This window comes from Salvelinus namaycush, chromosome 9 (genome assembly GCF_016432855.1).
Source record: "Salvelinus namaycush isolate Seneca chromosome 9, SaNama_1.0, whole genome shotgun sequence".
Lineage (NCBI taxonomy): Eukaryota > Metazoa > Chordata > Actinopteri > Salmoniformes > Salmonidae > Salvelinus > Salvelinus namaycush.
Window position 1 is genome coordinate 35,903,008 of NC_052315.1, and position 23,955 is coordinate 35,926,962.

Below are 23,955 nucleotides of genomic sequence, written 5' to 3' on the forward strand. Positions count from 1 at the left end.
AATTAATATATATATACCCATTGATTCTTGAATATAACTTAAATGCCTCATGAGCTGTTGTACCCCATTAGAACCCAAGATAAGATTGTTTTACTCCAATATAAGCAAACACTGTATAGCCTCAAAACATGGTTAAAACTATAATTTTGATGATATGGATGGTCAGTCCAAGCAGCCATAGCTCTCCACGTCTGGATTTGAGGTTACATTTCTCCAGGCCCTTCCTTCAGCTTTTTACTTAGAGGTGGGGTGTCCCCTTTGTTTCAACTGTGCATTCTAGCTTTAAAGCAGCCATTACACTTCTCCATAGGAATTCATTTTAAAGCCTGAATTGACTGGAATGAAGGTGGAAACCCTGCCTAATTGTCACCCACTCTGTAGTTTTCTGAGTAATGGTTTGCTCTGAGCCAGTGGAGAGGGTTCTCTGCCCCTCTGGCTGCTCTGTGCTATTCTTACTGCTGCCTTGACTGTCGTACTGGGCCTGGAGGTCCCACTCGACTGTACACATCTGGGACAATCTATTTAATAAAACAATTTGATTGGTATTCATTTTATTTCTCACCATTGAAATAAATACATTAAGATAAATCCCAGGGTATTAGGAGTCTCATCAAATATATTTAAAAGCTCTTCAGTGTTTATTCAAGGCTACAAAGTCAACCCTACCAAACTCAGTGGCCTAAGTATCTATCCAAACACCCCCCCCCCCCCCCCCCCCCCCCCCCCTTTTATCATAGTGTTAAGCATGATCACTTTGAAAAGACAACTTGACTTCATAAACCTGATGAGTACTACTAGCAGTGAAAATCATTCCTAGATGAAAGCAACTGGTTCATTTTATGCATGTTTTTTTAGCCAAAGGAACCCACTTGACTTGCATCATGTTTGCAACAGCACTGGTGAACATGATATCGTTTGTGTTAGACAAAGTAACTGCTCTAGGGGCCTCAAGACTACCTGGCTGTCCCCAAGCCACCCTGTCATACAGTTCTGCCTGCTACTATGGAACCCTGATTGGTGTTACTGTCTGGGACTTGCTGTTGACCCTCTTGGACCTGCTTTCTCAACCTCAATGCTTGGTAATGGATAAAAAAAAAAATACAAATACTTACTCCTGAGGTGTTAAACAGCTGCACTCTATATAACCGCTGGTTATTATTTGACCCCGTTGGTGTTTGAACATTTTAAGAAGTCTTGAAGATCTGGCCATGTAGCCTGAATCTCCTGACGGCAAAGGCAGAAGAGGTTTGGCCACCACTCAGAGCCTAGTTCCTCTAGGTTTCTGCCTTTCTAGGGAGTTTTTCCTAGCCACTGTGCTTCTGCATTGCTTGCCCTTTGGGGTTTTAGCAGTTGTCTAAGTGCTACCCAGTCTAAAGTAAAAATTACTTTAAAATATATTCGATTGATAGAAACATAAGGTGTTTATGATGCCGCTAGCTAGGAGGGATGACATACATTACTAAAGTAAACATTTCATAAATCACTGGGTAAAATCATGTAAACCAAAGTAAACAAACAAGGCAAAGTTTATTGATCTTGTTTTGCAATACTATATAATGTGATTCAATGCCAGGGTGAAGTTTGCTCACTTTCAGTACAATAAAACAGATTTTTCAATACAAAAGAGAACAGAAGGGTTGAGCGACCTAGACAGGTTTAAAGTGTGGCCCATAGGGCCAGAAGGGAATTCAGTAGAAGAGAAAATACCACTAAATGATACATGAACACATTAAAACACGCAGCGATAGTGATTTGATGTATATTTAAAATATATAAACATCACATTCTGTTAACCTGTCAAGAGAAGGACGGCCTATACTACTGCATGACACCGACAGAAATGATACAGATCAGAATAACCTAACACAGGGCTCTCCAACCCTGTTCCTGGAGAGCTACCATCCTGTAGGTTTTCGCTCCAACCCCAGTTGTAACTAACCTGAGTCGGCTTATCAACCAGCTAATTATTCAAGTCTGGTGCGCTAGATTAGGGTTGAGTGAAAACCTATAGGACTGTAGCTCTCCAGGAACAATGTTGGAGAGCCCTGATCTAACACCAACATTTGTCTGACTTTCAAAGATCTACAAGTTTGAGTCGTACACAGTTGCATTATATCCACCTGCTAAGCATTTCTTTCCTGTTGGAAGATTAAATTAAGTGATACAGTAGTGCGGTACCGGTTCTAGATAGGGGCTGGTGATGTGGTACAATTGGTGGTCTAGAAGTACTGCCCCATGGCGTGCTGTGGGCCATCGGGCCAGGTGGCATTGATGAGCTCCATCAGGCTGTTGTGGTGGGAGATCTGCAGGCTGATGTTGTCATTCTGAAGGGACGACGCCCCCTCCTCCTGGGCCACCTCGTGGAAGTAACGACAGATCAGGGGAACCACCTGGAAGAGAAGGGGAATAGGAGAGAGAGGGAATGAGATACAAGAGGTGGAGAGAAGACATTTCAAAAATAGGATATGCAGTACACTGTATATAGGTTTGTTCTAGGGCAGGGCTCTCCAACCCAGTTCCTGGAGAGTGACCCTCCTGGGGTTGATGTGAACCTACAGTTGGAACTAAGCCGATTCAGCTTTTCAACCAGCTAATTATTCAAATCAGGTGTGCAAGATTAGGGTTGGAGCAAAAACCTACAGGATGGTAGAGTTGGAGAGCCATGTCTGGTTATGTTAGTATTCTGCCTGTTGCCTTACTGATTTAAAGCTCATGAAAGGGTTACCTTGACGACAATGAGTTTCTTCTCCAGGGGTTTTCCGTCAGGGAACTTCTCGCCAAAGCACATGTGGATGGTATAGTCAGGAGAGCCTCGCTTGTTCTCCTTAAACGCTATCAGCTCTGAAAAAGGTTGATGGTTGTCAAAGCGCTGACAGACAGTCTTAGAGAAATGTATACATAAACTGCAAAAGTTCCTTTCAGGACCCGGTCTTTCAAAGATAATTTTTAAAAATCCAAATAAATTCACAGATCTTCATTGTAAAGGGTTTAAACACTGTTTCCCATGCTTGTTCAATGAACATGCACCTGTGGAACAGTCGTGAGGACACTAACAGCTTACAGATAGTAGGCAATTAAGTCAGTTCTGAAAACTTAGGACACTGAAGAGGCCTTTCCTCAGACTCTGAAAAACACCAAAAGAAAGATGCTCAGTGTCCCTGCTCATCTGCGTGAACATGCCTTAGGCATGCTGCAAGGAGGCATGCTGCAAGGAGGACTGCAGATGTGACCAGGGCAATAAATTGCAATGTCCGTACTGTGAGACGCTTAAGACAGCGCATTAAGTACTGCAGTGAATCTCCTCATGGACTGCATCAGATTTGCCAGTTCTTGCTTTGAGATGTTACCCCACTCTTCCACCAAGGCACCTGCAAGTTCCCAGATATTTCTGGGAGGGGGGGCCCTAGCCCTCACCCCCCCAATCCAACAGGTCCCAGATGTGCTCAATGGGATTGAGATCCGGGCTCTTCGCTGGCCATGGCAGAACACTGACATTCCTGTCTTGCAGAAAACCACACAGAACAATCAGTATGGCTGGTGGCATTGTCATGCTGGAGGGTCATATCAGGATGAGCCTGCAGGAAGGGTACCACGTGAGGGAAGAGGATGTCTTCCCTGTAACGCACAGCGTTGAGATTGAGCTTGTCATTGCAGGCAGTCCGATGATGCTGTGACACACCGCCCCAGACCCTGATGGACCCTCCATCTCCAAATCGATCCCGCGCCAGAGTACAGGCCTCGGTGTAAATCTCATTCCTTTGACGATAAACTCAAATCCGACCATCACCTCGTGAGACAAAACCGTGACTCGTCATTGAAGAGCACTTTTTGCCAGTCCTGTCTGGTCCAGCGACAGTGGGTTTGTGCCCGTAGGTGACGTTCCCGGTGATGTCTGGTGAGGACCTGCCTTACAACAGGCCTACAAGCCCTCAGTCCAGCCTCTCTCAGCCTATTGTGGACAGTCTGAGCACTGATGAGGGATTGTGCGTTCCTGGTGTAACTCGGGCAGTTGTTGTTGCCATCCTGTACTTGTCCCGCAGGCGTGATGTTCAGATGTACCGATCCTGTGCAGGTCTTGTTACACGTGGTCTGCCACTGAGGACGATCAGCTGTCCGTCCTGTCTCTCTGTAGTGCTGTCTTAGGCGTCTCACAGTACGGACATTGCAATTTATTGCCCTGGCCACATCTGCAGTCCTCATGCCTCCTTGCAGCATGTTCACACAGATGAGCAGGGACCCTGAGCATCTTTCTTATGGTGTATTTCAGAGTCAGTAGAAAGGCACCTTCAGTGTCCTAAGTTTTCAGAACTGTGACCTTAATTGCCTACCGTCTGTAAGCTGTTAGTGTCTTAATGAACATGCACCGGTGGAACGGTCGTTAACTGTTTATGGTTCATTGAACAAGCATGGGAAACAGTTTTAAACCCTTTACAATGAAGATCTGTGAATTTATTTGGATTTTTAAAAATTATCTTTGAAAGACAGGGTCCTGAAAAAGGGACGCTTCTTTTTTTGCTGAGTTTAACACAATGTCGGACAGTGAGCCATATTTACCATTTTTGTACTGCTGGAAGCTCAACAGTTGTACCATTTCATTTTGGGGCATCTTCCTGGGTTCAGGGTGTGCCTCTCTGGGGTCGCTAGTACTGGAGAACACGTGGCACTTGTCCTGCCGGTAACCATAGATACCAGTGTTTTGTACCTCGAGGAGAAGACCCCTTTGAACGCTTCCTAGGATGCAGTTGGTGTATTCAATCTGGTATAATTGAGGCACAAAGAAGTTAGTCTTGGAATAAAATTTCGCTTGTCTCCAGTGCGTCTTGTTGCTATGTATATTGCTAGGGAATTAACCAGTCAGTTTCATATAAAGACTAGTGATGCACCGATTACATTTTTTTTGGCCGATAGCTATATTTTCCTTGCCAAAAAACCTGATACCGATATTTACATTTTAGCAGCCTTTTAAGCATTCGGAACAACTTCTGGTGAAACTGGAGGGCACGTAATTCAAACAATAAAAATTATGGATATTAAACATTTAGGTACATAAGTGTCTTATTTCAGCTGAACGCTTAAATTCTTGTTAATCTAACTACTCTGTCCGATTTACAGTAGCTATCACAGTGAAAACATGCCATGCGATTGTTTGAAGACGGCGCCCCACATCAAAATATTTTTCTACCGGCACAGGTTTCATACAACAATTAAATATTCACTTTTTGAAAATCTTCCTCTGATTTGTCATACAAAGGGTCCCAGCTATAACGTGTCGTTTTGTTAGATAAAATCCTTTATCATATCCCAAAAAGTCTGTTTAGTTGGCGCCATCGATTTGAGTAATCCACTCATTCAATTTGCAGAGAAAGGAATCAGAAAATCTACCCCTAAACTTTGTTTCAACAAGTCAAAATATGTTTCTATTTACTCCTCAGATACCCTAAAATGTAATCAAACTTGTTGACCAATCAGGACTGCACGTCACATAATTTAAACGAGTTAATACATTTTTTTACGTAGTTATTACACTATCACTCGTATTTCATATGTCACAACGATTCATATGCTACGCTGCTGGTAAAGTTGTCTCGTGCACCTACAGTGCTGGTCATAAAAATAAACTAGCTCATGTATGCAAACAATGTTCTTCCCCAAAAACATAGCAAAATAACAATCTGTTTCAGTAGCTAGTTAGCTAGCTAACTATATAGCTAAGTGTCATCTAAAATAACCCTAATTTATAGGTCTTATTTGATTAATGGTGGCCGGACGCATCTACGTGAAGCTAGCCACAATAAATTAGCCATCTTAAATAAGCATGCCCCTTTCAATTAAACCCCCCCCCCCTAAAAACAGATAGTCCTTGTGTAACGGATGTGAAATGGCTAGCTAGTTAGCGGTGGTGCACGCTAATAGCGTTTCAATCGGTTACGTCACTCGCTTTGAGACCTTGAAGTAGTGGTTCCTCTTGCTCTGCAAGGGCCGCGGCCTTTGTGGAGCGATGGGTAACGATACTTCGTGGGTGACTGTTGTTGATGTGTGCAGAGGGTCCCTGGTTCGCGCCCGTGCGAGGGGACGGTCTAAAGGTGAACTGTTACACTTGGTTCACTCCAGACCTGACTGCCCTTGATCAGCACAAAAACACCCTGTGGCATACTGCACTAGCTTCGAATAGTCTCCGCGATATGCAACTTTTCAGGGAAGTCAGGAACCAATACATAGTCAGTTTGAAAAAGCTAGCCTTTGCTTTCCTAACAGAAATTGGCATGCTGCAGCACTAATTCCAAAAAGTTTTGGGACACTAAAGTCCATGGAGAATAAGAGTACCTCCTCCCAGCTGCCCACTGCACTGAGACTAGGAAACACTCACCACTGAAATCCACGATAATTTCAATAAGCATTTCTCTACGGCCGGCCATGCTTTCCACCTGGCTACTCCAACCCCGGCCAACAGCTCTGCACACCCCGCAGCAACTGGCCCAAGTCCCCATCCCCCCACTTCTTCACCCAAATCCAGACAACTGATGTTCTGAAAGAGCTGCAAAATCTGGATCCATACAAATCAGCTGGGCTAGACAATCTGGACCCTCTTCCTAAAATTATACGCCGCCATTGTTGCAACCCCTATTACTAGTCTGTTCAACCTCTTTTGTATCGTCTGAGATTCCTAAAGATTGAAAGCGGTCGTGGTCATCCCCTCTTCAAAGGGGGAGACACTCTAGACCCAAACTGTTACAGACCTATAGCCATCCTGCCCTGCCTTTCTAAAATCTTCGAAAGCCAAGTTAGCAAACAGATCACCGACCATTTCAAATCCCACAGTAGCTTCTCCGCTATGCAATCTGGTTTTCAAGCCGTCTTCGTCGACCTGGCAAAGGCTTAAGACTGTCAATCACCGCATTCTTATCGGCAGACTCAACAGCCTTGGTTTCTCTAATGACTGCCAAGCCTGGTTCACCAACTACTTCTCAGACAGAGTTCAGTGTGTCAAATCGGAGGGCCTGTTGTCCGGAACTCTGGCAGTCTATGGGGGTGCCACAGGGTTCAATACTCGGGCCGACTCGTCGCTGTGTGTGTATATATAGTGAGTACACCCCTCACATTTTTGTAAATATTTGAGTATATCTTTTCATGTGACAACACTGAAGAAATAACACTTTGCTACAATGTAAAGTAGTGAGTGTACAGCTTGTATAACAGTGTAAATGTGCTGTCCCCTCAAAATAACTCACACAGCCATTAATGTCTAAACCGCTGGCAACAAAAGTGAGTACACCCCTAAGTGAAAATGTCCAAATTGGGCCCAAAGTGTCAATATTGTGTGTGGCCACCATCATTTTCCAGCACTGCCTTAACCCTCTTGGGCATGGAGTTCACCAGAGCTTCACAGGTTGCCACTGGAGTCCTTTTCCACTCCTCCATGACGACATCACGGAGCTGGTGGATGTTAGAGACCTTGCACTCCTCCACTTTCCGTTTGAGGATGCCCCACAGATGCTCAATAGGGTTTAGGTCTGGAGACATGCTTGGCCAGTCCATCACCTTTACCCTCAGCTTCTTTAGCAAGGCAGTGGTCGTCTTGGAGGTGTGTTTGGGGTCGTTATTATGTTGGAATACTGCCCTGCGGCCCAGTCTCCGAAGGGAGGGGATCATGCTCTGCTTCAGTATGTCACAGTACATGTTGGTATTCATGGTTCCCTCAATGAACTGTAGCTCCCCAGTGCCGGCAGCACTCATGCAGCCCCAGACCATGACACTCCCACCACCATGCTTGACTGTAGGCAAGACACACTTGTCTTTGTACTCCTCACCTGGTTGCCGCCACACACGCTTGACACCATCTGAACCAAATAAGTTTCTTGGTCTCATCAGACCACAGGACATGGTTCCAGTAATCCATGTCCTTAGTCTGCTTGTCTTCAGCAAACTGTTTGCGGGCTTTCTTGTGCATCATCTTTAGAAGAGGCTTCCTTCTGGGACGACAGCCATGCAGACCAATTTGTTGCAGTGTACGGTCTGAGCACTGACAGGCTGACCCCCCACCCCTTCAACCTCTGCAGCAATGCTGGCAGCACTCATACGTCTATTTCCCAAAGACAACCTCTGGATATGACGCTGAGCACGTGCACTCAACTTCTTTGGTCGACCATGGCGAGGCCTGTTCTGAGTAGAACCTGTCCAGTTAAACCGCTGTATGGTCTTGGCCACCGTGCTGCAGCTCAGTTTCAGGGTCTTGGCAATCTTCTTATAGCCCAGGCCATATTTATGTAGAGCAACAATTCTTTTTTTCAGATCCTCAGAGAGTTCTTTGCCATGAGGTGCCATGTTGAACTTCCAGTGACCAGTCAGTATGAGGGAGTGTGAGAGCGATGACACCAAATTTAACACACCTGCTCCCCATTCACACCTGAGACCTTGTAACACTAACGAGTCACATGACACCGGGGAGGGAAAGTGGCTAATTGGGCCCAATTTGGACATTTTCACTTAGGGGTGTACTCACTTTTGTTGCCAGCGGTTTAGACATTAATGGCTGTGTGTTGAGTTATTTTGAGGGGACAGCACATTTACACTGTTATACAAGCTGTACACTCACTACTTTACATTGTAGCAAAGTGTTATTTCTTCAGTGTTGTCACATGAAAAGATATACTCAAATATTTACAAAAATGTGAGGGGTGTACTCACTTTTGTGATATATATAGCTCTCTCAATGATGTCACTCTTGCTGCTGGTGATTCTCTGATCCACCTATACGCAGACGACACTATCCTGTATACATCAGGCCTTTCTTTGGACACAAACGAGCTTCAACGCCATACAACGCTCCTTCCATAGCCTCCAACTGCTTTTAAAATGCTAGTAAAAACGAAATGCACGCGCTTCAACCGATCGCTGCCCGCACCCGCATCACTACTCTGGACGGTTCTGACTTAGAATATGTCGACAACTATAAATACCTAGGTGTCTGGCCAGACTGTAAACTCTCCTTAGACTCATTAAGCATCTCCAAATCCAAAATTAAATCTAGAGTCGGCTTCCTATTTCACAACAAAGCCTCCTTCACTCATGCTGCCTAACATACCCTCGTAAAACTGACTATCCTACCGATCCTCGACTTCGGCGATGTAATTTACAAAATAGTCTCCAACACTCTACTCAGCAAATTGGATGCAGTCTATCACAGTGCCATCCGTTTTGTCACCAAAGCCCCATATACTACCCACCACTGCGACCTGTATGCTCTCATTGGCTGGCCCTCACTACATATTTGTCGCCAAACCCACTGGCTCCAGGTCATCTAAAAGTCTTTGCTAGGTAATGCTCCGTCTTCTCAGCTCACTGGTCACCATAGCAACACCCACCCGTAGCATGTGCTCCAGCAGGTATATTTCACTGGTCCATCCCCAAAGCCAACACCTCCTTTCCTTCCAGTTCTCTGCTGCCAATGACTGTAACGAATTGCAAAGATCACTGAAGTTGGAGACACATCTCCCTCACTGAAGTTTAAGCGTCAACTGTCAGAGCAGCTTACCGATCGCTGCACACAGCCCATCTGTAAATAGCCCATCGAACCACCTACCTAATCCCCATATTTGTTTTTCTGCTCTTTTGCACACCAGTATTTCTACTTGCACATCCTTATCTGCACATATCACGCCAGTTTAAATTGCTCAATTGTAATTACTTCACCACTATTGGCCTATTTATTGCCTTACCTCATTTGCACACACTGTATACAGCTTTTTCTATTGTGTTCTTGACTGTACATTTGTTTATCCCATGTGTAACTGTTGTTTTTGGTCGCACTGCTTTGCTTTATCTTGGCCAGGTCGCAGTTGTAAATGTGAACTTGTTCTCAACTGGCCTACCTGGTTAAGTAAAATGTGGACTTTTCCGTTACATTTATTTTGAAGGCTGTCATTGACAGTGATGCAAATTGTAGATTTATGCCATAATGGAATAGATCATGCTAAACAAGGTTGGAATGTTGTTAATTTGACAAATCTGTTGAAATCACACTGGACGTAATACACTTTAGAATTGCATTGGAGGCATACCTTTTTCACTGTACAGCCTTACCTATGGATTGTGGATCAATGACATGGGCTATCAGTCTACTCAGTGACACCCAGAGAACATTATCGTAGCTCTTATTGCAGGACTCTGAAACTGAATTAAGCCACATTTGTCAACCTGTGTGTATTGAACAATATTCCAGAGGAAAAACAATACTGAATCAAATCAGTTTATTTGTCACGTGCGCCAAATACAACAGGTGTAGACCTTACAGTGACATGCTTACTTACAGGCTCCAACCAATAGTGCGAAAAAGGTGTGTGTGGGTAAGTAAAGAAATAAAACAGTAAAAAGACATTTGAAAATAAGAGTAGCAAAGCTATATACAGACACCGGTTAGTCAGGCAGTATGTACATGTAGGTATGGTTAAAGTGACTATGCATATATGATGAACAGAGAGTAGCAGTAGCGTAAAAAGAGGGGTTGGCGGGTGGTGGGACACAATGCAGATAGCCCGGGTTAGCCAATGTGCGGGAGCACTGGTTGGTCGGGCCAATTGAGGTAGTATGTACCGCGTAAATGTTTTGGTGTCTGATTACTCAATTCCCAACATCGTACTCAGAGTTGACTGTTACCATTTCATTGATCCCCAATCCTTAGGTAAAGCTGTACAGTGCAATATGAATGTCAATACGCACCATAGGCTGACTGGGGAGGTGATTTCAGTCACGTGATAAGAGCTACAATGCTAATATTTGCATTAACTCTTCAAAGTTGTGTTCTGTGGGTGTCACAGAGTAGACTGACACCCCATTTTATAGCTTCACATTCCAACCTTTTTTAACATTATCTAGTCCAAATATAGCATCATTCCACCAATTGTAACCTTCTGCATCACTTTCAACTAGGTACTTTTATTTTGAAGACATACTGCAAATTCCACTATTGTGCCTAATCCTTATTGTGGCTAGCTTCACAACACAACCCGGTCAGGTCGAGCGTCACTAGCCAGATGAAGCTAGCTGGCTGCTTATAACGTTAGCTTTGGGCAACAGGGTTAAGTAGCTGGCTAGCCATTTATTTTCATGAACTGAAGTTCAATAGGTGAACAATAGTTACTCAAGGATTCCTAAATCATTTCTAAGAATAGTGAAAATGACTGCAGTTTCTACTGGTCATATTGGTGTTAGCTAGGTACCAAGCTAAAGCTAGCTAGCCCAGAAGTTGCAGTCAAACAAATAATGCGGTATTGTAAATACAGCTCGTGGCCGGTGTTTGCAGACTTTTTTTTGTACAGCTTTGACAGTGCTACTGATAGTGGTACTTGGCTTACACGTGCAAATTCAGAACACACAACATTCTATAATAGAACAATGTTATTTGACATGTATTTTTTTGTACACACAAAGACTCAAACTGTGTTCCATAGTATGTTGTGAAGCTATTACTGTGGAACTCCGTTAGGGCAACATCTGAACATTAGCACACTTGGTAGTTAGTGTGTACCGGTTCTCAGCCAGTCGCGAAAGCCAACATCACCCGCGACAGAACGGTTGATTGTCAAGGGCAATGAATCCATTATCTTGGCGTTAATGGATTTTGCCTTTGAGTTTTCGCTGAAATGTTCTTACTCTTTTAAATGACTGCCTGACTTGTTGACTGCTCGATCCACACAGCAGACATTGTGGGCTAGGTTAGGAATGCGGTGTTGCATGTTTAGCGCAAAATTGTACGTGCGTCATATGTATGCACGTCAGCTTTGAGGTCGGTTTTTCACGTCGCCGTTAAACTAGACATCGGGCGATACCGATGTTGGCATTTTTAGCTAATAGCGTCTGATTCCGATATGTTCACCGATATATCGTACATCCCTAATAAAGACACATATTGGAAAACCACAGGCATGTACACAGAACCACAGATAGTAGTGCAGGTGAATGGTAGCAGCACCAGGTGGGCTTCTGTACTGTACCTGTTTGTGGTCTGGCAGCCCGTATGTGCTGGGGAAGCAGAGGGGCTGGGTGTTGGGCTCGAGAGCATTACACTGGTAGTGGAGCTGAACCCTGGGGCCTGACACCTGGGTCTTTCGCATCTCGCTCCCCCTATAGGAGATGGTGATCTCCAAGTCCCAGAGGGATGAGTGGGCGGCAGGCAGGTTGAGCAGGGCATCCGGATTTACTGTTGGGAGATCGGAAAGGTCATCAAATAAGTCACATTGTACTGCATGAGTGAAATGCACTTTATTTTCCAGTACAGAAAAGACATGGTAAAATGCTATTTACACAACAAGTTGGATGTGTGGATTTTTCCTTGACTTGTGGCTGTATGGCCCTGGCATACCTTGGTAGTATGGCTGCTGTACTAGGACTGGTGGCACTGGGTAGTGTGTGTGTACCGGTATAGAGTTCTCTTGAGAAGAAAAAGAGTTGTCATATGTCATTATCAAGCTTTTTCCAGAATTTGTATTTAAAATGTTTGTCATTAACAACCCATTGTGAGGAGTTACTTTCTACAGGTGGGGAGGTGCTGTACCTGTGTGTTGGATCAGGTCTAGGGGGTTCAAGGTTAGGTTGCTAAAGTTCAGTATATCATGCTGTTCGGAGGGGGGGAAAATACATTCAGATTTAACAAGTTTGTCTTTAAAAAAAAAAAGACTAGAATCATGGTTTCTATCAGGGCAGGGTTAAATAGCCAGCTCCTGGTTCAATATAGATGTACTGTTACTATACCTCCATGCCTGGGGGAGTGTTTTCTGTAGGGGTGAGAGCACAGTCAATGCCATAGTTCTCCAGAGTGATTTCTTCTATGTGCGGGCTCTCATAGTTATCTGTAAAAAAAAACAAAAACAAAAAAACAAACAATTAAAACAATTGGGGCAAGAGGAGACTCAAGTTGGCTACCTGAGCTAATGCCTAGGCTTTAGTTCAGCAGGCAAACAGTCTTGTGGCACTTAAGTTACACAAGCCATAGTGATCTTACACTCATTGATGACCAGGTAGACTTTATGGGGGTCGTTTGAGTCCTTGGAGTGGTCTTCCACCATCTTGAAACGCCTGCACAGGCTGTTCAGTGCAGAGCGGAAGTTGGTCTTCCACTTTGCCTCCTCATTGCGATGCTCATTGATTTTCCCGCTGACCACTGCCCATGCCTGTAACCAGATAATTGATGTGCCATAGAATTGAACTGTCATCATAACAAGTTACTTATTAGATCATTATACATACAACATGTAATGATTCATGCACTGCAGTTCACAATCAAGCCACAGCCTCTATTGCCTGGAATTTCTGTAGAGCTCTGGCCACCTTCCACAATATATTCCTTACCCTGAATATTTTACGGTCGTCCTCGGAGCAATCCTTCCTAGAATTGTGTTTCCACGGGACTCTGAACTTATTGTTGTCAATAAAGAACAAACCGGTGTATTGCTCGGTCCGCACCTGTTCTATCAGCCAGTCACCGAACTGAGGTTTGTAGCTGAAACATGCAGGGAGAAAGGAAATAGCCTACATACTTATAAAAAGAGGGGCAGTATATCGGCAACATTGGTGAGTGAAGTGTCATTGAAAGAGCACGTCTTTATTCCAGAGAGAGACTACCATTGCACTACCTCGCAACAATCAATGAAATATGTAACATTGTTTTTTTTAACAGTAGCATAAAAGCACAGTACATTCACTAAGCATAGCCGAGCTCTTGAAAATATCAATCGAACTCTATTCTACATTTATCAATTTAACTACTATAATCTGCAGATTACTAGAAAATGATCTCTGTTTACCTGACGTACAGATATGAAAAATGTTACTTACCTTTGCATCTTTAATGCTGAAACGCGTCGGCTATTTCTGTTTGACTGTGGACGTGTACTACTATGTAAGTGTTCTAATTGTTTTCAGTTCAATGCCGGGCAGAAACGTTTTATAGGCGTCGTGATGTCATATAGTTGGACTTCCCCATTGAACAGAGATGACGAGATTAATGTATTATGTATTCTCACAGTTGGTTGTGTACCTTAATCTATTGCACCTATGTGTATCCAACTCATTGATTGAGTGTAACAAATTGTGTTGAGCATTGAGAAACGTCGGTCTGAAAGTGAAAATTATGCTGAGACGATAGATCGCACATTCTTGATTGCATCATCTTCTTGTTCAGTCAACAAATTATAACGAAACAAGCAAAATGGGCAATTTTGCTGCAATCAAACTGTGTCAGGGTCATTAATATACAACACATAATAGGCTGTATCATAACCAGTGGCGACCCTTCATTCAGAGCAGGTGGGGCTCTGAGACCCACATTTTTTGCCCCCACCCCCCCAAAAAAATATAAATATTATTTTACAATGTAAAAAAAAATATATATATATATATATATTGTAATGACCCTGGGTTTATAAGCTCGGAAATCGACTCTACCGCACAAGCATGCTTTTCGCGCCGGACCTCGGGCTAGAAGGTCAAGGGTTCGAGACCTGCTCCCTCCTGTTTCATTACATTGGTGTCAGAAGTGATCGGACCTAGCATCCACAACAGTGCGTGTGCTTGGCCGGTGAGCGCGTTCCTGTAAGACATAGAGTCGCAAGCTAGCGCGAGGACGCGCTCTTTGAAAGGAGGGAGTAGTGTAATGACCCTGGGTTTAAGCGTAGAAATCGACTCTACCACACGAGCATGCTTTTGCGGCACAGTCGATAGCGCGCCGGACTTCGGGCTAGAAGGTCGAGGGTTCGAGACCTGCTCCCTGCTGTTTCATTACAATATATATATATAATTGAGTTAATAAAGCCGCATACAACCACGGTCTCTTTTTTGTTTTCTTGAGTACGGCAGCTCCAAAATGCAGGTGTTTCAGCCTAGCTCAGTGCTTTCTGTGGTGGTGGGGCGGATCAGCAGAAAATAGGAGCATTGCACCGTGATTGGCTCAGAAATCTGTCACTTATGGGGACCTTCTGCAATCGCCTAGCTTCAGTCCTTTAGTAATGGTAGACATCCAAAGTTTCAGCCCTTTGGGTCCTACCATAGTTATATTACAAGTGCCCTTTCAAGAAGGCTCAAGGTCATTGGTCACAGAAATGACGTCAAATCACGTTATATGTACAGTAGTTTGATTGGACTGATCATGTCAACATCATACTTTCACAATCTTAGCTAGCAGTCATCATCATGAAACAAGTCTACTGGCAAATTGTTTTTAATCCTTGTCATATGAAGAGAAATAATGAAGAGAAAATATAGATAAAACGTATCGGCGCTCATCTGCCATTGGACATAAACATTACACAACAAGTTGGAAATCGCGAATTCAACAATGAGTTGTTTGGAAGGAATCGGTGGCATTGGCTAACCGTAAGCTTTGCAACTGGGAAGTCAGACTAGGAAAATAAGTTTTGAACTATCATCCAACTCGGAATTGTAAATATTTTTCTTTGATGACAAAATTTACCAAAGAAGGACCGCCGCGCACAACAAGGTGAGTCCAAAAATATCTTATATGCTGCTGCATAAATTATGTAATATGCCATGGAGATATGGTCAGCCATATCAGCTATGTTTTTTAAAAAGGCAGTAAATGAGGCTGACAAGACGAGGCTGCCAGACAAGACTCCGCTGATAGCCAGGTGTAGCTGTGGTAAGGATTCACTCCATTGTGCTGGAAAGAAGCTCTACTGTTAGGACAGCTTTATGTAGGCCCTAAATGTTTGTGGGCACCGCTTGTCATCATTATAGTGCAATTAATGTATTGTTTAGTGTTGTGTTGTGTAGTGGCTTTGCTGACATGCATCTAAAAATAATTGGGGGGGGAGTTTCCCCCACCAAGATTTTCATGCTAAAATCACCACTGATCATAACAAACATTTAGGATGTCAATCTGACTCTTATACAGAGAGATCAGCATTTATTCCTATTTTGACAGCAGGCTGATAGCCTGTAGAGCATCTCGCGGAAGTTAAAATGTCATACAGCACCTTGTTCTGGAGTTTTTGTTTTAGGTATTAGATAGAGATATTAATTTATTTGGGATTGAGTCTTGGAAAGCATGTAATGGTAATGCATCATAATCATCAGTAAGACTGGATTAAGGGAGACTGAATGACCCATCATGCATTTTACTCCCATCCTTCTGTATCAATCAAATGTATTTATAAGGCCCTTTTTACATCAGCAGATGTCACAAAGTGCTATACAGAAACCCAGCCTAAAACCCCAAACAGCAAACAATGCAGATGTAGAAGCACGGTGGCTAGGAAAAACTCCCTAGAAAGGCAGGAACCTAGGAAGAAACCTAGAGAGGAACCAGGCTCTGAGGGGTGGCCAGTCCTCTTCTGGCTGTGCCAGGTGGAAATTATAAGAGTACATGGCCATTATAATGCCAGATTGTTCTTCAAGATGTTCAAACATTCATAGATGACCAGTTGGGTCAAATAATAATCAGTGGTTGTAGAGGGTGCAACAGATCAGTACCTCGGGAGCAAATGTCAGTTGGCTTTTCATAGCTGAGAATTCAGAGGTCAAGAGCAGGTGCGGTAGAGAGAGAGAGTCAAAACAGCAGGTTCGGGACAAAGTAGTACGTCCGGTGAACAGGTCAGGGTTCCCTAGCGGCAGGCAGAACAGTTGAAACTGGAGCAGCAGCACGACCAGGTAGATTGGGGACACCCAGGAGTCATCAGGCCAGGTAGTCCTGAGGCATGATCCTAGGGCTCAGGTCCTCTGGGAGGGGAGGTAGACCTGTATGTGACAACTGTAACATTCCATTTGACTGGTTCTAAAGGGATTTTATGCATATGGGAATTCAATGACATGCTAGTTTTGTTTTCGACACCCCTATCACGCTAGTGGATGGATGCTAGGCTATTAGTGAGCGAGAAGGCACTGAAAGCACGTGCCACTGCTTAAATATTTCTAATTGCAGGAAGTGTGTCTCATGTTATCTCCAGGAGTGGAAATTCACAAACAAACAAACATTTTATCCCTATGCCAACTGTGGTCCATATGGTAAATTCTGAAGGTCCTTTCATTGCATTCACATTGAACAATACCTCCTGGGATCTTATGGGGATTTCAAGCACACAGAGGAAGACAAAGGCCCCTAGAACCCTGCAACTAGAAAAGTTTTAATCAGAAACTTTGAGTGCTTGCATCAGCAATCCACAGATGTTGTAGGCCTAATGACTTTAAATCATATAATCGTTCTAATTTTATATCAAAGTTTATACAATGCAGATATATTTAGTCATAAGTAAGCATACATTTCACTACAGCCCTTTGAGTTCGATTCAAACATGACCTAATACATTCATTCATTCATTCTACAAGGCACCCTTCTACTTCAGCCATGTGGCCACTTGCCTGGACAGTAGTAGTGGATTGGGTTGGAGTCCAGGGTTTGTGGGCTAACTATAACCCACAACATCTGCTATGAGTGACGTGCTATTGGTCGAGAGGATCCAGGGTGGCTCACCACAGATTGTTACTTATGAAACTTCACTGTAAATACAAGATTACGCATTGTTCCTATTTACAACCCCACATCTGTGACAGTGAGCTGAGTGAGAGGGGGTAGGTACGCCCTCTTCTTGACGGGAGAACCTCTAATATTGTCTCTCAGCTGGGCCTAGAATAACAGTTCCTTTTTCCAACCATTCTCTTTTAATACAACCACACTGACATACAGGATGTATAATAATCATATTTCCTCCTTATCCTAGATCTGTGTCCTCCCACCAACACGTAATGAGTAGGAAGCAATGGTAGGCCGCCACACAGTGATGAAAAAGCAAAAGTCATATCACTGTCTATTACTATTTCAGTCACTATCACTACAACCACTGTGGCAGTCTAGTACTCTCTCTATTTGTCTCAAGGAAGCCTGTATTTAGCATAGTCTGACCTATCTTCACTGCCTCAGTGAGCCTAATCAAGGCATCACACTCTGGTTTACCTGTGTGGTAAATGGACTCAATGTAGTCTTATACCTACACATGCTCCACCATGTCTGTCTCAACAATGAGGAAGTGAAATCCACTCCAGCTGAACACTTCTCTCTTCCATATAATTGAAATAGTTGTTGTGCCCTAATCGGTGGTTTGTCTTTTTGTAGGAGCAGGCCCCTGTGGCTCTGTGGCAGGGTGTAGGCCCCTGTGGCTCTGTGGCTGGGTGTAGGCCCCTGGACCGGCTCGGGGAAGGATGTAGCTCCCTCATTCAGATGCTAAAGTGCAGTTTTCACATCCCTATTCACACACACATGCACGCACGCGGCCACACACACACAAACACACACACACTGTTGGTGTGTTGCACAGGCCTTTGGTGGAGAATGGAGAAGTGTGGGTAGAGATTTACTCAAGTGTGTGTCAAGGTCAAAGGATGAATTCAGAAATGTTTAGGAAAATCTCTTGAAAAAAATCTTTTGTGATTAGCACTTGTCATACTAGAAACATGCATCATACCGGTAAGACAGTTTAGACACTGGATTGTGGCCAAACTTTCTTACCAGTTTCTTACCAGTATACCTAAATGATTCAGCATTTTGCAGCACAGAGAGGAGAGCATGTATTGTTGAGCAGACAAGTAAGAGAGAGAGTTCTGTATCAAAGATCCCCCAGAATCCTGTATTTCCGGGAGTTTTGAGGGGAAATCCAAACTGCTTCTCTTTGGAGATTGAGACCATCAGAAACAACCATTTCTCTCTATTTTTCTGTCTGTGTCTCCCTCCACACCATTCTGTCTATATGTATACCTTCCTCTCTCTATATCAGTCTGTCTCTGATTTTCTGTCTCTGTCGGTCTCTCCCTGTCTCCATCCTCTCTCAATTGTCTGCAATTATCAGCACTATCTAAATAGACTGGTATGTTTAATATCTACTGTAACTCTGTACCCCAGAGTATAGTCAGGTCTGATACTGTATACTGTACGTATAGGCTGGTTTCATCACTATGAGTGCTTGTAAAAGGATCATAAAGAGATGTACTGTACACACCCACGTGTCCCTGTATTGGCATAATACTGATCTAAAGGTTTTGGACTTCCTGTGGGTGTTTATTTTCTAATCTGTGTGAAGGTGGGTATTGCATCACCAGTTGAAACTAGTTTTATCCCCAGGTCCAGGTTTGACCAGCTCCCGACCTGCCAATGATAATAGACCAACACAGCTAACTGTCGGGTATATTTGATATTGTTTATATACAGTACCGGTCAAAAGTTTGGGCACACCTACTCATTCAAGGGTTTTTCTTTATTTGTACTATTTTCTACATTGTAGAATAATAGTGAATACATCAAATCTATGAAATAACACATATGGAATCATGTAGTAACCCAAAAAATATATTATATTTGAGATGCTTCAAAGCAGCCACCCTTTGCCTTGATGACAGCTTTGCACTCTCTTGGCATTCTCTCAACCAGCTTCATGAGGTAGTCACCTGGAATGCATTTCAATTAACAGGTGTGCTTTTGTGGAATTTCTTTACTTCTTAATGCGTTTGAGCCAATCATTTGTGTTGTGACAAGGTAGGGTTGGTATACAGAAGATAGCCCTATTTGGTAAAAGACCAAGTCCATATTATGACAAGAACAGCTCAAATAAGCCAATAGAAATGACAGTCCATAATTACTTTAAGACATGAAGGTCAGTCAATGCAGAACATTTGAAGCACTTTGAAAATTTCTTAAAGTGCAGTCGCAAAAACCATCAAGCGCTATGATGAAAACAGGCTCTCATGAGGACTGTCACAGGAAAGGAAGACCCAGAGTTACCTATGCTGCAGAGGATAAGGTAATTACAGTTAACTGCACCTCAGATTGCAGCCCAAATAAATGCTTCTTAGAATTCAAGTAACAGACACATCTCAACATCAACTGTTCAGAGGAGACTGCGTGAATCAGGCCTTTTTTCTTGGGCCAAGAAACACGAGCAATGGAAATTAGACCATGGAAATCTGTCCTTTGGTCCGATGAGTCCAAGTTTGAGTTTTTTGGTTCCAATCACCATGTCTTTGTGAGACGCAGAGTAGGTGAACGGATTATCTCTGCATTTGTGGTTCCCACCGTGAAGCATGGAGGAGGAGGTGTGATGGTGCTTTGCTGGTGACACTGTCTGTAATTTATTTAGAATTCAAGGCACACTTAACCAGTATGGCTACCACAGAATTCTGCAGTAATGCACCATCCCATCTGGTTTGCGCTAAGTGGGACTATCATTTGTTTTTCAATAGGACAATGACCTAAAACACACCTCCAGGCTGTGTAAGGGCTATTTGACCAAGAAGGAGTGTGGTGGAGTGCTGCATCAGATAACCTGGCCTCCACAATCACTTGACCTCAACCCAATTGAGATGGTTTGGGATGAGTTGGACCGCAGAGTGAAGGAAATGCAGTCAACTCCTTCAAGACTGTTGGAAAATTATTCCTCATGAAGCTGGTTGAGAGAATGCCAAGAGTGTGCAAAGATGTCATCAAGGCAAAGGGTATCTACTTTGAATAATCTTTTTTGGTTACTACATGCTTCCATAAGTGTTATATCATAGTTTTGATGGCTTCACTTTTATTCTACAATGTAGAAAATAGTACAAATAAAGAAAAACCCTTGAATGAGTAGGTGTTCCAAACTTTTGACACGTGCTGTATGCACTGAGTGTACAAAACATTAAGAACATTTGTTCTTTCCATGACAGACTGACTAGGTGAATCCAGGTGAAATCTATGATCCCTTATTGATGTCACTTGTTAAATCCTCTTCAATCCATGTAGATGAAGTGGAGGAGACAGGTTAAATAATATGCCTTGAAACAATTAGGACATGGATTGTGTGTGTGTGCCATTCAGTGTAAATGGGCAAGACAAAATATTTTAGTGCCTTTGAATGGGGTATGGTATTAGGTGCCAGGCGCACCTGTTTGTGTCAAGAACTGCAACGCTGCTGAGTTTTTCATGCTCAACAGTTACCCGTGTGTATCAAGAATGGCCCACTACGCAAAGGACATCCTGCCAACTTGACACAACTGTGAATTTAGGCTGTTCTCAATATTAGGAAGGTGTTCTTAATGTTTTGTAAACTCAGTATAACCAGTGGAGGCTGCTGAGGGGAGAACGGCTCATAATAATGTCCTGAACGGAGCAAATGGAATGGTGTTAAACACCTGGAAACCATGTGTTTGATGTATTTGATACCATTCCACTGATTCCGCTCCAGTCATTACCACGAGCCCATTCTCCCCAATTAAGGTGTTACCAACCTTCTGTGTTGTAGACCTACTGCACATTTAAGAAACAAATAGGCCTACTTCATGAAGCACAGCTGATGAAAACACCTCATCACTATTCCCTATTGCCACATTTAAATCAACCCTGTAGTAGTCTATTGTGTTCTTGTTGGTGCATCATTTTAACTCGGAGACAAAATAATAATCAATAGCATAATAGGAAAGTGGCCTATTGAAATACGGTTCCTTTGAAAAGCCATAGCACCAATCTTGAAGCTTATGCACTGCTGCTCTCTACTGGCCGATAGCGATATGGAAAGATACAACGATTGTACGGCTTGATGTCTTGTTTTCATCGCCAGAGGTCACTACGTGTTTATTTTTACGCGACTTGACAAGATATTCGAGATGTCTCGTTGAATGTAATATTAGTTTACAATACACGACGAGAGCCGGAGAAGAGCATTGATTTCAATTTGAGACTATTTGTTGAAAATCGCTCAGTTCACTAACGTTTTTGTAAGAGCGGAAAGAATGTTACGAGTTATCATACAAAATGTTGCATTCCATAAACAAATGGAATGAGGAATAATCAAAAGGCCTATTGTCCTTTTTACACATTATGTGGAGGATTAGGTTTGTGCAGCCATTTGACCATAAATAACGTAAGGACTGTTGTTGCAACGTGCTGTCCAGTCGAATGTGGTGCTGAAAACGACAATCCAACATTGACCAAGGGGAAAATCGCCTCAAACGAAAACACAAAGTTCAGGGTGGTACCTAAAGTTGTATATTTATTAATACGTCCAATGTGCGTAATAACTGCCTCGTTGAATAGGCCTAGTTATAACATATTTGTAGCCTAAACACCCAAATCCATATTTGCGAATATACGTTTTACGAATGACAATTGAGGCTTGCATTTGAGTGTTGGAATGGCACAGAATCCAACCGATCGTCAGCTGCCAATATTGCCAGGCAGTAGATGCTTGAATCTCTATGCAGACAATGTGCACCTGTAGCGCACTCGTTGTGCGGTCATTGGGCACGGCAGACATACCCACAACTCATATTACCTTAAATGAATCGTGTTTCTATGCAAGGTCTATAATTCTACACAGAGACACGCTTGCCTTTTTATTTTCTTCTTAATGGCTGTAGCCTGGATACCGGAGAGAGCGTCCTTGGTATTTGGGATTTTAAAGAGCGAGGAGAAGGGTGGAAGGGGAGAGACTGATAATTTGAAGACGTGCCAGGGGTACATTGTCAAATTCAAAAGGCATTTAAAGCACCAAACCATTCACTTTTTTCATTCTCTCCTATTTTTTTTCTTTCTCTCTGTCTTGCTTTCCTTTTGCCCGGTTGCAGGCCGTTTGAATCCACCACTGGGCTTTCAAGTTGGAGACATTGGAATGTAAATGAGCCCAGCGCGTGCTCCTGGCGCAGTGAAAGCTCGGGATTGTTTATTGAGCTCCTGGAGCCACGCGCCTGGCTCGCGGAGTAGGCTAGCAGAAGAATCACACAGCGGGGCGGGGCCTCGCGGGGAAGCGTGCATCTCCAAAGGGGTGGGGTGTGTGGGGCGCGTGTTGAAAAGAGGAGTGCTGCCAAATTTTGGGTCAGATCGGCTCGTGGAGTAAGCAAGCGCGGTCAAGAAAGACTTGGACACCAAAAAGCAACAGCGCTTCAGCTATAGCCACACGGTCCCCACGCGAAGGACACGAGAGCAGTGCACTGTCAACCTCTGTCTATATTTTCTTATCTTCTTCTCTGTCAGTGAGGGTGCGCTGTTGCAAATCCCATCTGTCAGAAGGCCTGTCTCACCACCGACCAAGATGGAGACTACCACCATCACCACCACGCAACTGGCGCAGAACGCATGCCCATTTGTACTGACGGAGAGACGCACCACCATCACCCTGCACGCTCCAGCCCAGGAGTGCGCACTCCCCAATGACACCACTGCAGCCGGCTACCAAAGCAAGACCACCGTGCTGAAAAGACAGCGCTCCAGCTCCCCGGAGCTCCTGCGCTGCAAGCGGCGGCTCAGTTTTAACGGACTCGGCTACTCCATCCCTCAGCAGCTCCCCGTTGCCGTGGCTCGGCGAAACGAGCGCGAGAGGAACCGAGTCAAGCAGGTCAACATGGGCTTTCAGACGCTGCGTCAGCACGTGCCCAACGGGGCAGCCAACAAGAAGATGAGCAAAGTGGAGACGCTGCGGTCCGCCGTGGAGTATATTCGAGCTCTGCAGCAGCTACTAGACGAGCATGATGCTGTGTCAGCCGCCTTCCAGTGCGGGGTGCCTTCCCCTACCATCTCCAACAGCTACTCGGCGGAGCCAGAGTCACCCCACTCCACCTGTTCCTCCGACGAGGGGAGCTATGAGCCCCTGAGCTCCGAGGAGCAGGAGCTGCTGGACTTTACCACCTGGTTCGACAGATACTGAGACACCGGTAGCCTAATTGTCGTTACCATCCCACAGCACCTGTGTATAGGCAGGGCACCTGTGTATAGGCAGGGGTTTCTTCTAACAGAAGTGACTCGAAGTTGAAAATAATGTCAAGTTATTCGATTCACTCTGCAAGGCGAGGCACCCGTGAACACTCTCTTGGCACCGACTTACACTCTCTCTCCCCTCACCAGGCAGCGTTTGCAGGTGGAAAGCAATAAGAAAGAGGAAAGTAAAGCAGAGTTACCGTTGCTATGCTACAAGAGAGGAGGGAGTACAACGAACG

The 23,955-nt window shown here is 44.0% G+C and overlaps 2 protein-coding genes across 2 annotated transcripts; one reads left to right on the forward strand and one right to left on the reverse strand.

Moving 5' to 3' along the window:
- Positions 1–1,508: 1,508 nt before the first annotated feature.
- Positions 1,509–14,073, reverse strand: LOC120053484 (interferon regulatory factor 3-like). The gene is made up of 10 exons (XM_039000609.1): positions 13,831–14,073; positions 13,345–13,495; positions 12,998–13,166; positions 12,748–12,845; positions 12,551–12,611; positions 12,359–12,427; positions 11,991–12,196; positions 4,555–4,756; positions 2,726–2,841; positions 1,509–2,390 (listed from the first exon to the last, which is right to left on the reverse strand). Exons 1-10 carry the CDS (start codon positions 13,836–13,838, stop codon positions 2,220–2,222), a joined length of 1,251 nt encoding a protein of 416 aa, XP_038856537.1. The 5' UTR covers positions 13,839–14,073; the 3' UTR covers positions 1,509–2,219.
- An 8,981-nt stretch (positions 14,074–23,054) lies between these two features.
- On the forward strand, positions 23,055–23,666 carry LOC120053268 (achaete-scute homolog 1b-like). Its single transcript, XM_039000410.1, has one exon. The coding sequence runs from the start codon at positions 23,055–23,057 to the stop codon at positions 23,664–23,666; it is 612 nt and encodes a 203-aa protein (XP_038856338.1).
- The last annotated feature ends 289 nt before the right edge of the window (positions 23,667–23,955 follow it).

Coding starts and splice junctions, on each gene's coding strand:
- LOC120053484 (XM_039000609.1), bottom strand. Junction 13,167..13,344: donor ACGACCGTAAAATATTCAGG/GTAAGGAATATA, acceptor ATCTGGTTACAG/GCATGGGCAGTGGTCAGCGG. Junction 12,197..12,358: donor ACAGCAGCCATACTACCAAG/GTATGCCAGGGC, acceptor ATCTCCCAACAG/TAAATCCGGATGCCCTGCTC.
- LOC120053268 (XM_039000410.1), top strand. CDS start 23,055: ATGGAGACTACCACCATCACCACCACGCAACTGGCGCAGAACGCATGC.